This window comes from Engraulis encrasicolus, chromosome 9 (genome assembly GCF_034702125.1).
Source record: "Engraulis encrasicolus isolate BLACKSEA-1 chromosome 9, IST_EnEncr_1.0, whole genome shotgun sequence".
NCBI classification, from domain to species: domain Eukaryota; kingdom Metazoa; phylum Chordata; class Actinopteri; order Clupeiformes; family Engraulidae; genus Engraulis; species Engraulis encrasicolus.
Window position 1 is genome coordinate 14,838,573 of NC_085865.1, and position 15,453 is coordinate 14,854,025.

Sequence of the window (15,453 nt, forward strand, 5' to 3'; positions counted from 1 at the left end):
TTATGTAAAGATTTATATCATTGTTATGAACAAAAACACTCACCTATGAAGCCTCTCCTCTGCCCAGGTAATTATGGCTATTTTGTGCATGCATTAGGCCTACATTTCGGACACGCCCCTTTTGGAACGGAACATCACCTGGCTGTCTCGTGCTGTTCCGCCCTTGTTTGATAAGCACACACTAAACAGAAGTCTTCAAGCAGCCAGGGTTCACGATCGCGCAAACTTGTCAAATTGGCTGGGTTTTCTGTGTGAAAAGTGTGTCCTGGATCAACGCATTGTAAAGGGGAACACCTGTTTTTTTCTAGCCCAGCTTTAGATTTATGGGTTTGCCTTTTCCTGCTTGATCATTCGGTTACAAAAGAATATTGAGTTGACAGATATGATCCAAAGTTTTGACGCCTGGTGTAAGGTTGGCTTATTACCTACGCGAATAGATTTTAATTCGGGTGGTGGGCGACAGAAGTTGATCTGAGGGAGAAAAGTCCTGTTTGAGAAGCTGCATGCATGCATCGGGTTATAAATTGGTCACACCAATTGTAAGTTAGAAGATTGTTGCAGTTTACTTTGTGCAAAGTAATTCCTGGCTACTACTGAGACAAACTGCTGCTTTCGCCTGACACCATGGAATCATCTTCAGGTATGCCACATAGTTTAGCCTACTCTGTTGTTATGCTTGTAAAACTTCTTCTAGGGGAAACACTTAATTTATCATTCATATCATATAATTCACTTCACGTTTTATCATTCATATTTCTGTAGAAGTCCAAAGGGGCAGCCAGAAAATGTCTGCGATAGGTCTAATAATGAACCAACTGCGGCGAAAGACGTCCTTCACAGAACGACGACAGAAATCCGGTAGTTTCTTCTGGCCAGGCGAGTCCAGTGAAAGGAGGAAGGGCGCCGAGATAAAGGAATCCGATGACGCCGACGCGAAGGCAACAGATCCAGGGACGGGTGAGGCGAAATCCCCCTGACACTGGCCTCACTCAGCACCGCGGTTGTCTATTGGTCTACCAGTTTGACTGCAGGCCTTATGTTTGTGCAATGAAAGTTGTAGGCTAAAGGAATTCCCACAGAATGTGCGTTCATGATGCCATCAATGGAATGCAGCTCTCGAACACCAGCAGAATGTTTCACTGTTAGGACCTACATCGATTATAATAAGTCTACAAGTTACACCCCTGTTCAAAGGCTGGGTTTTTGTGATGCAAAATTATGTAAAGATCATGTATAACTTTTTCCACATTTAATTTAAACTAAAACATGTAAAATGAAAAAAACAACAACAAAGCTTTAAAGGGAAAAAAGACTGAAAATAAAAATGTACATTAACATGGTTGCATAGATATGCACACCCTTACATTTATAGTGTTGCAGCACCTTTGGCTTTTATTACATCCCTCAGACTTCTTGGGTAAGAGTCTATCAGTATAGCGCATATTGATGTGGCAATATTATCCCACGGCACACGTCTAAAGGCACTCCAAATCTGACAGATTGTGAGTGCATCACCTGTGCACAGTCCTCCTCAGATCACCCGTCAGATGTTCGATGGGAAGGTTTTGTGCCACTCCCACTGCGGAACTACTCAAACCGGTAATTCCCTCCTCCCCAAGTAAGGTATCTCTGACTAAGGTCATAAAGCCAGAGACAGTCTTATGAATTAAAAGAATCTTTGATAAAGCATGATGTTGCCACCACCATGCTGCTCTCCAGGCGTGGTGCTATTTGGATGATGTACAGTGTTATTGTATCAAAGATACCTTTTGGAATTATGTCCAAACATTTAACATAGGTTTCATCTGACTATTAAACATTTTCCCACATGCAGATGGAGATTTCAGATGTCTATTTTGAAACATTTACTCCACCGAGGTTGAACTTCATGGATTTAATTCCAAAAAGTTATGTTTTGCACAAAACATCACCCAAATAACACCATATAGTATACAGTATCTGTTGGGGAGTATGGTGGTGGCATGATTTGCGTATTGCCTTGCTACCAATTAATGTTCATTTGTGCAACATTACCACACTACCCAGCACACAGTACCCAGTACACAGTACACTACAGTATCCAAGACCAAGCTGGTCTCACCCAAAGCGTAGGCCTAATACAAGACCCCCTATATGAGCCCAATAGGCGATCACAGTTTTCCTGGCGTACTCCTTCACACTTGAGTGATGTGGATACCGGTAAATTTGTTGTGTGAACTGTGTGTGCTTTTTAATTCAAACAAAACCCAATCACTTTGCCGTTAAATGCATATGCCCCAGACCCCACCACGTCGATGGACATGGAGATCACCTCTGTGGTGGGCTGGGGTCGTGTGAAGCAGTTTCTGGAGAAGTTGGGGAAGAAGCCAGACAGTCAGGTCCTCAGCCTTAGCCACTGCGATCTCACAGCCACTGACATAGTGGAACTGGGTGAGTACACCGACATCAACATCTTCATAGCAGCTTCTTTCATTGTGATTATTGACTATTTAGTTTTTTTTTCTCCTCCTTCTGGTTTATTGTTATTGAGGAGTAGGACTCATTCTTAACTAATTAGAGGCGTTGTAATTAATTAATAGCATAATATTTTCCTCAAAAGCCGCATTTTGTGTGACATTCTTTGGATAGGCACACAGAGGTGACATAAGCTTTATTTGGATAATGATATTTTTGTCTCATGTGCAAGCATTTGCTTTAGACTTAGACTTAGTTTATTAATCCCCAGGGGGAAATTAACGTTAACGGCAACCACCAGTGCGGCACCCCAACAAAGTACAGTACAGTACAGTATACTTTGGGTGAGGATGAGGAGAAGAAATTCCTATGGCTCCAAATTATAACAAGTAACATCAAGACATACTGTAGGTCTAAAAAAACTCATATATTTCCATAAACCAATTAGAGACATATATTGCAATGTGACCGGGGGGATGGGGGTAGCAAAGAGTCAGTCAGAGTAGGCGTTGAAGGTTTCTGGAGACTGAACTATTGTGTGGTATATCATAGCCACTGCTCTTGAGATTATTTAAGCGTATTCATCTGGCAGTCACTGAGCTTTGTCCCTCTGTGTTGCCTTAGCAACCCTGTTGCCTTTCCTGACCCAGTTGGAGGTGGTGGACCTGTCCTGGAATGACCTTGTTGGAGGCTCACTGAAGGCGCTGACCTTCAAGCTGCAGCATGTTGGAAAGCTCAGCCTTCTGAGGCTGTGTGGCTGCAGACTGACGGCACAAGACCTTGAGGCGCTTGGTGAGTATGTTATGATGATGTTCGTGAACGAATCAATTCTTTTGAACGGCTCCTAGACGTAGGTGATGGGAACCGAATCCCAGTTGGGAGCCACACTTTTTTCATTCGTTGTGAGATCGTGACCTTCAGGTGAGTATTTTAATTTGGGGGAACAACACAAGTGTCTGCCACAGAGAGTTGCAGAAACTGTCTTTAGAAGGAGGAGAACAATCAGTTGTTTGGACAAAAGGACATAGAGTCCAAAATGGTATCTTCTTAACACTGAATTAATAATTAAGAAAAGTTGTTTACATGTCTGGTTTGAACTAACACTGTCATTTTGAATTTCTTGGAGGCGTGAGTCTAACTGAATTGCATGATCGCTGCAATGTGTGTCTGCTTGTGCAGGTAACGGCCTGGAGGCTGTGCCTCTTCTGGAGCTTCTAGACCTGTCCTGGAACGCGGGTATCGGCAAAGCTAATCTCCACTGCCTCACCAGCCGCTTCCTTCCTGGCTGCAACATGCGGGAGCTCCGGCTGGTGGACTGCCAGCTGACTGATGCTGACATGACCGCACTGGGTAAGGTCAACCCTTGAAGGCAGTGATAGGCAACCTGGATTCAGAAAACTATACAATCCAGTGCCACATGTTCCAAATGACCTGGACTTAGCTGTTCAATTCAACCAGGTGATGACAGTTAAAACTCACCAGGTGATGACAGTTAAAACTAGGTCTTTTGGAATATGTCGCAATGGATTGTAGCTTTTGAATCCAGGTTGCCCATCACTGCTTCAAGGTCCCCACTCCCACATCTGAGAGTTTTTGGTTTAGGCAAGGTTGTGTTTTTTACATTTAAATAAAACCAAATGTTGTTCAATTTGATTACTACTGTATTTCCAGAATATAATAATGAAGCTCACTTTTGCATGGATGTGTTAGATGAATCACTTCCAAAATGTGTAGGTGTAGCTGACTAGATGGTCTGAAACCAGATGGACAAGGTGTGCGAGGTGGTTAGCTAAACAAAGTACCATAATGAAAGACAGATGTGTTTAATCTAATACCAAACATTTGTCATCAGTGGCAATACTGCATGTTTTATTAATAATTAACATACTTTCTATCTTATCTTATACATGCTCATAATCCTGTTTTCCGAATTATTATTGTAATAATAAAACATTCATAGTTTTGTGGGTTTCATTTAACCAGGTCGGGCGCTTCCTGTATTGACAAACCTTAAACATCTGGATCTTTCCTGTAACAAAATTACAGCCGAGGGCATAAAGGAGATGTCATCTTCCCTACATGCTAGTCATGGGCTCAAGACACTGAAGCTACACATGTGTGGACTTGAGGAGGATGCTCTGTCTAGCCTTGGTAACACACACACACACACACACACACACACACACACACACACACACACACACACACACGCTAACACACACACACAGTGTTATGCCAGAAGATGGAGGGGGGGGGGCTTGCCAGTGGATTTTCCCAGTGGATTGCTATGGTTGAAGGCAACAGTGGAAGTATAACAACACCACAATTTGAGGATAACCTGGTTTGGCTTTAGGCTACATTCAACTTAGCTTGGCTTTAGGCCACATTCAAGTGGATAGTCAGAATATTCAGATCACGGACCTGACTTGACCTGGAGTCATATTTAAATTCTTAAAGGTAAAATGACAACATTGAACGTTGACATTGAACAACGTCGACATATTGAACTCTTGACATATGCTAAGGACTAAGATGAGGACTTGAGTCAGGCGATCGTAGAAGAGCCAAGATTTCAATGTGTCAACATTGTCGTTCGTTTTTAGAATTTCAATGTGACTATCTCACTCCGTTCCAATACACTGCACAATTCAATGGGGCAGAGTTAACTAACACCTACCCAATTGCAGAGGTCAGATCCAGACATATTTATGACGTATTAATTCATCGTTTAAGGGTCTCTGGATAAAAGTGTCTGCACAATAGAATGCAGTGCAATGTCATATAATGAATGACGTCCTATACATTGTAATGTTGTTTTAAAAGCAAAACATGACTTTGACATGACATGACCCAACAAATGACTCATATGAAATTCTTTTACTTGTAGGAGATGTGCTCAAGTTTATTCCGAGCCTAGAGGGCCTAGACGTGTCTGGCAACAAAGCAGCCCGTGGAGGCCTGGCCAGAGTAGCCAAGAGCCTGGCCCTGCTGACTCACCTGTCCTGCCTAGATATTCATCTGTGTGGCCTCACAGACCATGATGCAGACGCCTTGGGTATGTGGAGGACGTTTTTTTTTTTTTTTAAGGGACACTGTGCAGGAAATGGTCAAAACATGAAACATGAAAGTTTACGAGGTAATATACAAATATTTTCTTGTATGGTCCAAGTAGAGTCATTTTTGCGGCTAAAAATGGCTATTTTTGGAAATTCAAAATGGCGGACAATGGAGAAGATCCCCCTTTTCATGTATGAAAAAGGTAACATTAGTGAATGGGCTTCATGAATTCTGGAAATAAATAACTAAAAATCTCACACAGTATCCCTTTAAATCTGAATTTGTGTTGTTTTTCATAAAACAAATACATATGTGCTACTTTCTCAACCCCATTGCACTGCTAGTTTTAAAAGTGAAATGTATGACTTAGTAAATAAATACATTTGTGTATGTGAAGTATGTTCAACAATGTGCTGGAGCGTGTGTGTGCGATTCCATCTTATTTGTGGATCTGTGTGGATACATTTATTTGCAGTTGAGGTTCTACCATCCCTCAGTGCTCTCACTGAGTTGAACATTTCTTCGAATAAAGCCCTCGGTGACCGGCTCCAGGCTCTGCTCCCCACTCTTCCACTTGCCAACATGCGACGCCTTCTCCTGAACAACTGTGGCCTGAGCACGGCCTCTTACCAAGCATTGGGTAGGGCATCACAACCAGACGCTGACACTTTTATCCAAAGCAGTTATTTCAATTACAGGGTATTGGTTACAGTCCCTGGAGCAGTGTGGGATTAGGTGCCTTGCTCAAGGGTGCTTCAGCCATGGAGTAAGATAGGGAGTGGAATTGTGGGATTCAAACCTGCAACCCTCTGTCCAAAGCCCCTCTCATTAAAGGGCTATGCCACTATTTTGGGGCTTAAAGGGGTATGCCACTATTTTGGGGCTTAATACAGTTAAAATCGTTGGCCAGGGTTTATAAAGGTGGTAAAGTGTCTTGCGTTGTCTTGCTTTAAGACAGGTTAAAAGAGGGAATATGTCGCTAAGCTAGTGAAAGTCAATGGAAGTCAAAGCATTGTAGCATGCTACACGGATCCATTGACTTTCACTAGCTTAGCGACATATTCCCTCTTTTAACTTGTCTTAAAGCAAGACAACGGCTTACATGAAAAATAAGACACTTTACCACCTTTATAAACCCCAGCCAACGATTTTAACTGTATTAAGCCCCAAAATAGTGGCATACCCCTTTAACCACTAGGCTACGAGTACCCCAAAGCATAGCTCACTATACAACAGAAACCAGGTCACTTCTGTATACTGTATGTTTTTCAATGTATACTGTAGTTCACTAAATAGGGTGATGGTTACACTGTACAGTACTACATACTACAAAGTAGTAGCGTTCAATTTTAGAGAATTTTGTCGCAGATGTCATAGTGTAGACTTTAGACGTCAGTTTGAGAATAGGTTGTGACAAAAAAGTGATGTCTGTAAATTTCATTACACTTTCAAATGTGAACACCATATACACAATCAGTGAGCATTTTAGATTTGGTCTTCCATCATCCTTCCATCATTGAGGAAATTACCCAAGGGTCATAACCATTCTCTTCTCTGTCATTCAGCTCCTGTGTGCGACTCAGTCTCCTCCACCATGTATACAAACAATGAGTGGGCATTTCACATTTGGTCTTACGTCATTATACATACGTCATACATAATAATACACTCACACACACACACACACTTCCCCAAATAGCGCCTCAAATGGAAAGCGTCATAACCATTCTCTTCTCTCTGTCTTTCAAGGCTCAGCCATGTCGTCACTAGTGCTGCTGGAGAGCTTGAACTTGTCGTGGAACAAGAGCGTGGGAGGCCATCTGAAGCTGCTGTTGGGAGCTCTACTGAGCATGTGCAAGCTGCAGGAGCTGAGGCTGAGCAGTTGTGATCTCACCACAGAGGATGTGCTTCACTTAGGTAAGGCAATGACATTACCAGAGAGAGTAGAGAGAGAGAGGTTCCATTGGCCCATTGTTTCCGGGTTCTATTATTGCAAGGGGGAGGGGGGAAATCCCCCTTTAGGCAGACCTAGGCAGACCAAAGGACTGTTCTATTCAATGCTAGGAGTATTATGACACGTCCCTTTAGGCAGACCGGAACCTGGTCACGTTAGGTGCCCATAGCAACCTATTACAATGGCATATCTCTATATACTTAAAGAATCTCTGATATTCCATTCCATCCCTCCACTCAAAGCAATTAGCTTTGGGCACCCATGAGTACCCTGCACGTAGAATATGTGAGACGCCCGTTGTAGTCGCCTAGCCAACCTCACAACCTTTTCTGCCTGTCGAAAATGAGCGGCATATACTGTATCTTTACATTCCACAAGCAGTGAGCATGTGAAATCCACAGCACTTGTTAAACGTGATCAAAAAGATGGTTTGTATTTCCCCATTTACTCTTGTTCATATGCTTGGATAAGTTGGGTCTAATGGACTGGAAGTACCATGACAGGCTTCCTGTATCCGCTCAGCTGTGCTTTCTGTTGTCCGTGACGCATGCAGAGGTGTCAAAAGTAAAAGCGGAAAAAAAGAAACACAGTTTCCTTCCAACACAGGTAACGTATCTGAGTAACCAGTAGACCTCTGTACTTGTCTTATGATGAGCTGACTCTGCACTGGTTGGATCATGTTTGTGGTGGGTTCTTGTTAGGTTTTTAGTGTTTTTCAATAACAGCCCATCTACCTCATTACATAATAAATGGCGTAACAGCTATGTACTATCATGTGTTGTATTTGCCAGTGTTGTATTTACATTTAATTTTACTCTTGACACCTCTGGACACATGGCTATCTGTCGCACCACAGCGTCTGCTGCAAAGTGCGGGGCGCTGTCCAACGTGAAGCAGCTGGACCTGTCGTACAACGGCGGCGTGGGCGACACGGGCTGGGCGGGTCTGTTGGCGGAGGCCGGCGGCCTGAAGTCCCTGGAGCAGCTGGACGTCAGCTTGAGGCCCTCCACTCCAACACCGGCGTCTCCATGGATACCAAACCTCCTGGAGGCGTTGCCTACGCTCCCCTCCCTCACCCACCTGGCGCTGCAGCACTGGGTTCTACGGCAGGACGAGAGGGACAAACTGGACAATATCACAGAAAAGAAGAAGAAGGGCTTCCTGCTTGAATGTGACAAATCATAGAGCTGAATGAAGGTTCGGTCTATCCGTAGATCCAGTCGATCACTTCAATAGTTGTGGGAAAATACGTAGAATTGGTTTAGAAAACATTTCCAATCAAAATAAATAAGTGTAAAAATAATTTTTCCTCACCACCAAATGGAAAACCAAACTGATATGTGGAGAGAAAACAATGAGTGGGGTGTCTGATGTTGTGGATGAATGTGTATACTTGACTATGCCAGCTCAGGGGCTAAATCACAGGATGGAATTGAATTAATAATAAAAAAAAAAAAGATTAACCTGAGTGGTGAATATAACTAATGATATTCATGATGCTGTCACAGGCTAGCCTGGCTATTGCCACCTGAAAGCTCTGCGAGCATTTGGTCTGGTCCACTCTCATTTGCTAACCTATTTCTCCGAGCAACGTGCAAAAGGCCTGTCTAGCTCGTGTTCATGAAATGCTCTGTTATTGTTGAAGCTTCTATCAATAGTAAATTGATAATGTTCTATGGACTGCCTTGCCAGTCTCAGTATGGTTAATTTATGACAAGTTACACTTTTGACTAGGTTTAATCACTTAAGTAGAGCTCTAGAGGACCAGGTGTGGTCAAAAAGAGGTCAGACACACCATAACAGGGCCAGAAAGAGCAGCCGGTTCTTTTTGTGATACACTCACAATATAAACAAAAACAGAACTGAGTCCTTTTGCTGTCGGTTTACTTTTTGGTCCTCTTAAAGAGGACTGAGTTTGGTTCATTTAAAGTGGACTAGATGTGAAAATACCCTTAAATGGCTGAAAGGGAACAGGTGTTAAAAACACCCTAAGAATAAGTGGTACAAAAAAGCTAATGCAATGCATAAAATCATTAAAAGTACAGTTAAAATACAAATAAATAAACTAGATAATTGTTTGATAAATGTGATAATTTTTTTGACTGAATGTACAGACTGAAGACACATACCCTATGTGATTTATATGTGAAATATTTTGAAAGTCAATAAACACAATTTTAAGACAGAAGGCATCTAGATGTTTTTTTTTTCACATAAACATGAATGGGCATGCTTCCTACCTAGTCAAAGACATGCTAATATGAAATTATTTCTACAATAAATCCCTTTATTTAGTGATCCTGGAGATATAAGTACATTTCTTGGTTCAGATGTCATATTACTATGCTGTATCAAGAATTCTGTCATGTAGAATTTAAATTTTCTACTTTCCTTATCTGTCTTTATTTTTTCATTGTTTCACTATTGCTGTATGATGGTCCTCAATATGTCTCTAACCCCACCCTCTCCCTTACTCCTTTTGAAACTCAATAAAATGATGAACACACAAAAAGGACATGATAATGAAAAATGAGATCCACAATAGATGCCCTTTTTTTAGTGATCTGCTCAAATAGTGCTTATCCAGTCTTCTTGTGTGGTGCCTTCTTGTCCTTCCCCTTGGGGGCCTTGTCCTTGGAGTCCTTTGAGTCTTTGCCGCCTCTCGGCATCCCTGGATCCCTATGTGGGCCCAGCTTCCTTCTCACCATTATCCCCCTCCACCAGGCCTGGATCTGAAACGAGGTATTAGGTAATAAAAGCAATCATAAGAATTAGAATAATGGTGATGTTGTTCGTAGTAGTAGTAGTATTATTATTATTATTTTAATAATATTTATTATTAGTTGACTAAAATAATTAGAAGAAGACTGAACAACAGTGTTTTCACAATAGCAGCAATGCTTCCCCTTACTTGTTGGGGATGCTGTGTAAATTACATGTACATGTTTATTGTCTACCTTTAATGTCTTGTCGACTCTGCGAATTCTCTCTTTCAGATAGCAGATGACAGCTGTGGCTCCTTGTTCGCAGACTTCTGGTAGCGGGTCAGTCATGGGATTTTCAGCAAGTGTAAGTATTAAGAGGTTTGGAAGTTTTGACATTTCCACAGGGAGGGTACTGAGGTTGTTAGCATGAAGATGAATCCTTTTGAGACCTGCAATGAAAAGATGATAAATGTACAGTCCAGTGGCTAGGGCAGCTGCTGCCTAATGGTTAATCCCTACACATCTCCATCCATGGCTGAATTGCCCTTGAGCAAGGCACCTAACCCCACATTGCTCCAGGGACTGTAACCAATACCGTGTAGATAGATGCAAGTCGCTTTGGATAAAAACGTCAATTAGGCTAATTGTAATGTAATTTCATGTCCATTTAAGCTCTAGTTACTTACTGTGTATACAGTAGATCATTTGCAAGCAACACATAAAGTAGTTTATAAGCTGATGTTCTTCAAATACAACCTAATGCAGGTGTCAGAAACAGAGGCCCTTATTATGTGTATTACCTTTCAATGAAGCAATTGATTTTGGAAGGACTTGGAGTTTGTTGTTGTGTAAATCCAAGACCTGCAGTTTTTGCATCTTGCCAAGACTGTCTGGCAGTCCCACCAAATCGTTGTTTTCCATGTAGAATTCTCTCAGTTTCTGGAAAGGATGGATACGTAATGTACATACGGCCAGTGTTGGGAGTAACGCATTAGTAATGAATTACTGTAGTGCATTACTTTTTGCTGTAACTCCGTAATGTAAGGCATTACGAGGGGCTGTAAATGTAATACATACTAGTTACAGTACAATGCAAGTAACGCGAGTTACAATACATTTTACTGTAACCTAGATTTTAATAGTGTTGAGTGTGGTGGGTCAGAAAGAAGTTATTCCTGAACCTGCTACTTTTTAGTATGCATGCTGCCAAAACACCCCCTTGATGGGAGGTGAAAGACTCACAGGACTCACAAGCTTGATTTGCACTGTAAATGACCAGATCCACATTTAGTTACATTGACGAGAGTAACTAAATTAATGCAACAGTAGTGTAATGTGTTGTGTTTTAAGTATAATATTGTTGTGCAGCAGATTATATTGAAACAGTAATGCATTACAGTTTTTGAGTAACTTGCCCAACACTGCATGCAGCTTTGCTCCCTCTGCTATCTCTGCACTTAACAACCTCCAGTAACCCTTCATTGGATCCTCCTGGGATGTGTACTGCCCTACAAAGGCAAAGCACGGAAACTACATGTTTTGTGAAAATTGAATTTAGACTGAAAATAGTCTTCATAAAACCTCTTTTTTATCTTGTGACAAAGCCTTATGGTCCAAGTGTGTCCTGTTATAGAAATATTGCTGTCAGATTTACAGTAACTACAGTATCCAACCTAATACCAACACATTGAAGGCCTTTTTCCTCAGTTTCACTGTTGCCATAGTTTCTGCAGTTTGCCTTTGTAGGGCAGTGTAGTGTGTGTCTGTCATCAGTGTTGTGCTCGTGCTGTTTGGCAGTGTCTGAGTGTGCATGTACTATTGATGTTCAGTGGTGTTGATGTCCTCATGTCTGTCTGGAATGTGTACATAGTGCATGACTGTCATCAATGTTGTGCTTGGCACTGGCCTCGTTTGCATGGGACATTTAATTCAGAAAGAACTCCATTTAATTCCGAATAAAACTTAATTCCGCTTTGAAAACATGTGAACACTTCACAATACAGACTTAAATGAGAGTACAATGTAAACTCGGCGGAACTGTTTAATTCTGAATGATTTGTTCTATTGACAATGTCAGAGTATATTTATCTGTTACTGGATGTTCAATGGAGTGGATGTCTTCATGTCTGTCTGTGTGCTGTATGTTGGCTGTGAAAAGATCTGATGGTGCTAAAAACAAATTTCTTCTTGGGGACAATAAATCGAAATCCATCTACCGGCATCTAAAACCACTTCAATTGATGAATAAAATGTATTAAATGAAATAAATGTGCACATGGCCAGAGTCTTACAGTCAGCTGAGAGATGGTTTGTGGAAGGGAAGTGAACATCTTGCCTTGGTCTTGGCCGAGATAAAGCTTCTCTAACTGACGCAGCTCACAGATGGCAGATGGAAAGGCAGAAAACTGATTTCCAGACAGACCAAGGGTTTTGAGCTTAGATAATGATCTCACGCCTTCAGGGATCTATAAAGTTAGAAATGCAAACACATAATTAGTGAAGGTTTTTAAATATACATCCACTTGAATAAGTTTTTTAATTTCACTTGGTTGAAGATTTAGTGTTAAAGTATTTAGTGATCTATCTGTATTTCCATATAATCCTAATATGTATTGCTGTTAAATATTTAGTACATAGCAGCAGGGCCACTGGCAGCTTTGGCTGGTCCCGGGACAAGGACATCTGAAAGGGCCCCAAACCCAATCAATAACATGTAATAAGGATCCAATTCTGGGCCACATCTCTCCCTGGGCCCTTGCCCAAGAGCTCTTTGGGCATGGATGAGGATCAAGGTTGTTCACTCCCCCAACTGCATTTTTCATACTGCCAGGGACCCTGCTATTGTGGGTCCTGTGAAAGTAGTTAGCCTACAGTTTTGAGCTGCCATAGGCCTCCATAGTCCAAGTTGAAGCTATGTAATGCCCCCCTGAGCCCAAGAAATAAAATATTTTTTTGCATGAGTCATTACTTTTAGCAATGTTATTAAAGAATGCACTAGTACCACATCCAGTTGGTTGTCATCAAGGCTCAACTCCTCCAAGTTGACAAGTGACAGTATCTCCGCCGGAAATTCTGTGAGGAGGTTCTGACTGAGGTCCAGCACACACAAGGCCTGGAGATCGACAAGACTGGGGTGGAGCTCCTTCAAGCACACATTCTTCATATATAGCACTTGCAAAGATGTGAGCTTGCAAACCCGAGGAGGGAATTCTGCCAGGCTGTTATTTGAAAGCCCCAGTTCTGCCAGGCTTGTCAGTGCACTTAAACAAGGCAGCTGCGTTAGAGCATTACTTGAGGCCTCCAGGACTGTGAGGTGGCCAAACTCGCAAAGAGATTGAGGGAGAGATGGTAGCTTGTTACAGGCCACAAACAGTTTCCTCCAAGAAGGTCCACAATCCTCAGATGAGAGTGAAGCAATTTGATTTTGCTCAACATCAATAATTTCCAAGCAAGGCAGCTTGCCTAATTCCGCTGGGAAGCCCTGGAGCAAGTTGTTTTTCAAATATATCTCTCTGAGAAATAAAAGGTTGCTGATTTCTGAAGGGACTGAGGTGAGGGCGTTCTCTGACAAGCTCAGAATTTCCAGTCTGAAGAGGTTTTTACATATGAAGTCCAGGATATCTGTCAGGCCCAATTTGTATAACCTGAGCTCGCGCAAGCCACGCAGGCGACTCACCACGTTCTGCATCTGTTCAAGACACTTCAGTGGATTGTTACTCAGGTCCAGAGAATGTAATTGCGAGAGCTGACCAAGCTCTTCGCAAACGTCACTCAAAAGATTGTCGTGCAGGTAAAGACTACGGAGATTTCTTAAGCGGGAAATTGAGGAGGGTATCGAACAGAGGAAGTTCCCCTCCACATGCAACTCCTCCAGATGCTCCAAATTAAGTACGCAAAGTGGAAAGGAACCCAGAGAACGGTAGGAACAGTCTATGTACAGAACATTGCCACTGTCTTGTTGTGGCCACGGGGAACCCTCAACTTTCATGGCCGAATTTCTACCTTCGACTTCGAGTCTGCAAGACACATCACTTGAGAATCGCACGGCCATCATTGCGGCTGCCTGGCCAACTCTATCAATAAAAAGATGTCCAAAAAACAATTAAAGTCTGAAGTCACCAAAATACGAAGGACAGCTCTCATTTCTCAGTGAGGCAGATTCACACCATCCTGTTTTCACTTGTCATTTCACATCAGTAGCCCTTCTCCTTCATATTAGCGGGCTGTCACATTGCGCCGAAGGAGCCAACAATAACGTCATAACGACACCTGACAACAGAACGTGCGCAGGTTGAATCAATGGCTGAACAACAGATCTAAAATACAGACCATACCAAAATAGGCCTACCAACCCTAGACCTGGGAATAAAATTAAAAATGGGAGCAAAAATCCTGGTGAAGCAGACTTTATCCAATTGTTTGGCCATGCGTAAAAAGTGCCCAGTTTTGCGCTGCGCGTGTAATGTCAATGCACAATGCGCACCACATGATGGATTTAGTTAGGCTGTAGCTACCCGTTATTATTGTTATTATTATTGTTAGTATTATTACCCAGTATTATTGATTAATAAATATGATAATTACCTACTAGCCCTTTCGAATCTCAATCATCTAGCTGCTAGAGCAGTGGTTCCCAACCTTTTTTTTTGTTCTTTTTTTTGCACGGGACAGCATTTTGACATCCCAAATTTCTGGGGACCCCATACACATTTCTCACAAGAAAAAAAAAAACATGACACAAGTTGTAGGATATTAACCTATATACATTCATGTCAGTTTAAGATTGTAAGTGGTGTTTCAAAGAGAATATCGAATAGTTATGTTATTTTAAATAGCAATATTTATATTCTTTTTTCACACACTTTCAGACATTTCAGGTTACTCCATTTAAACGATTGCTAGACGATTGAGATGCGAAAGGGCTAGTAGGTAAGAGATAGAGCTGGGGTCTAGTCTAGTTGTAGGCCTCACTTTCACACTTCATATTTGCCCCCTAGGCCTATGATAGTCATTTTCAGGGTACTGGTTACAGTCTCTGGAGCAGTGTGGGGTTAGGTGCCTTCCTCAAGGGGACCTCAGCTATGGAGTGCGGTAGGGGTGGAAGGGTGTGATTCAAATCTGCCACCCTCTGAGCTAAATCCCATCTCCTTAACCATAAGGGCACGGCTGCCCACATCAGGATCATCACTCCAGTGTAAGTCCTAGTTGCCCTCATTTTGTCAGCATAACCCCTGGCAAGCCCTTGGTGGGTTTTTGGGCTTTAAAAGAGACATCTATGGTGGA

The 15,453-nt window shown here is 42.1% G+C and overlaps 2 protein-coding genes across 3 annotated transcripts; one reads left to right on the forward strand and one right to left on the reverse strand.

Moving 5' to 3' along the window:
- The first annotated feature begins 58 nt into the window (after positions 1-58).
- On the forward strand, positions 59-9,657 carry lrrc31 (leucine rich repeat containing 31). Of its 2 annotated transcripts, none has more exons than XM_063206641.1 (10): positions 59-640; positions 763-957; positions 2,281-2,430; positions 3,079-3,246; positions 3,634-3,804; positions 4,501-4,605; positions 5,342-5,509; positions 5,987-6,151; positions 7,261-7,428; positions 8,322-9,657. In XM_063206641.1, the coding sequence occupies exons 1-10, from the start codon at positions 625-627 to the stop codon at positions 8,648-8,650; spliced, it is 1,635 nt and encodes a 544-aa protein (XP_063062711.1). In that variant the 5' UTR covers positions 59-624; the 3' UTR covers positions 8,651-9,657. The 2 variants fall into 2 exon arrangements, with proteins under 2 accessions (XP_063062711.1, XP_063062710.1); XM_063206640.1 differs by having other exon boundaries at positions 4,438-4,605; positions 8,322-9,656.
- Positions 9,658-9,995: 338 nt separating this feature from the next.
- LOC134455523 (leucine-rich repeat and IQ domain-containing protein 4-like) lies at positions 9,996-14,405 on the reverse strand. Its single transcript, XM_063206639.1, has 5 exons — positions 13,172-14,405; positions 12,462-12,635; positions 10,971-11,109; positions 10,423-10,619; positions 9,996-10,197 (listed from the first exon to the last, which is right to left on the reverse strand). Exons 1-5 carry the CDS (start codon positions 14,222-14,224, stop codon positions 10,045-10,047), a joined length of 1,716 nt encoding a protein of 571 aa, XP_063062709.1. The 5' UTR covers positions 14,225-14,405; the 3' UTR covers positions 9,996-10,044.
- Between the last annotated feature and the right edge of the window lie 1,048 nt (positions 14,406-15,453).

Excerpts from the sequence above, each read along its gene's own strand:
- lrrc31 (XM_063206640.1), top strand. Across the intron at positions 2,431-3,078 it reads CACTGACATAGTGGAACTGG|CAACCCTGTTGCCTTTCCTG; the intron begins GTGAGTACACCG and ends GTGTTGCCTTAG. Across the intron at positions 5,510-5,986 it reads CCATGATGCAGACGCCTTGG|TTGAGGTTCTACCATCCCTC; the intron begins GTATGTGGAGGA and ends ATTTATTTGCAG.
- LOC134455523 (XM_063206639.1), bottom strand. The coding sequence starts at position 14,224 with ATGATGGCCGTGCGATTCTCAAGTGATGTGTCTTGCAGACTCGAAGTC. Across the intron at positions 10,620-10,970 it reads ATCAATTGCTTCATTGAAAG|GTCTCAAAAGGATTCATCTT; the intron begins GTAATACACATA and ends TTTTCATTGCAG. Across the intron at positions 10,198-10,422 it reads GAGTCGACAAGACATTAAAG|ATCCAGGCCTGGTGGAGGGG; the intron begins GTAGACAATAAA and ends ACCTCGTTTCAG.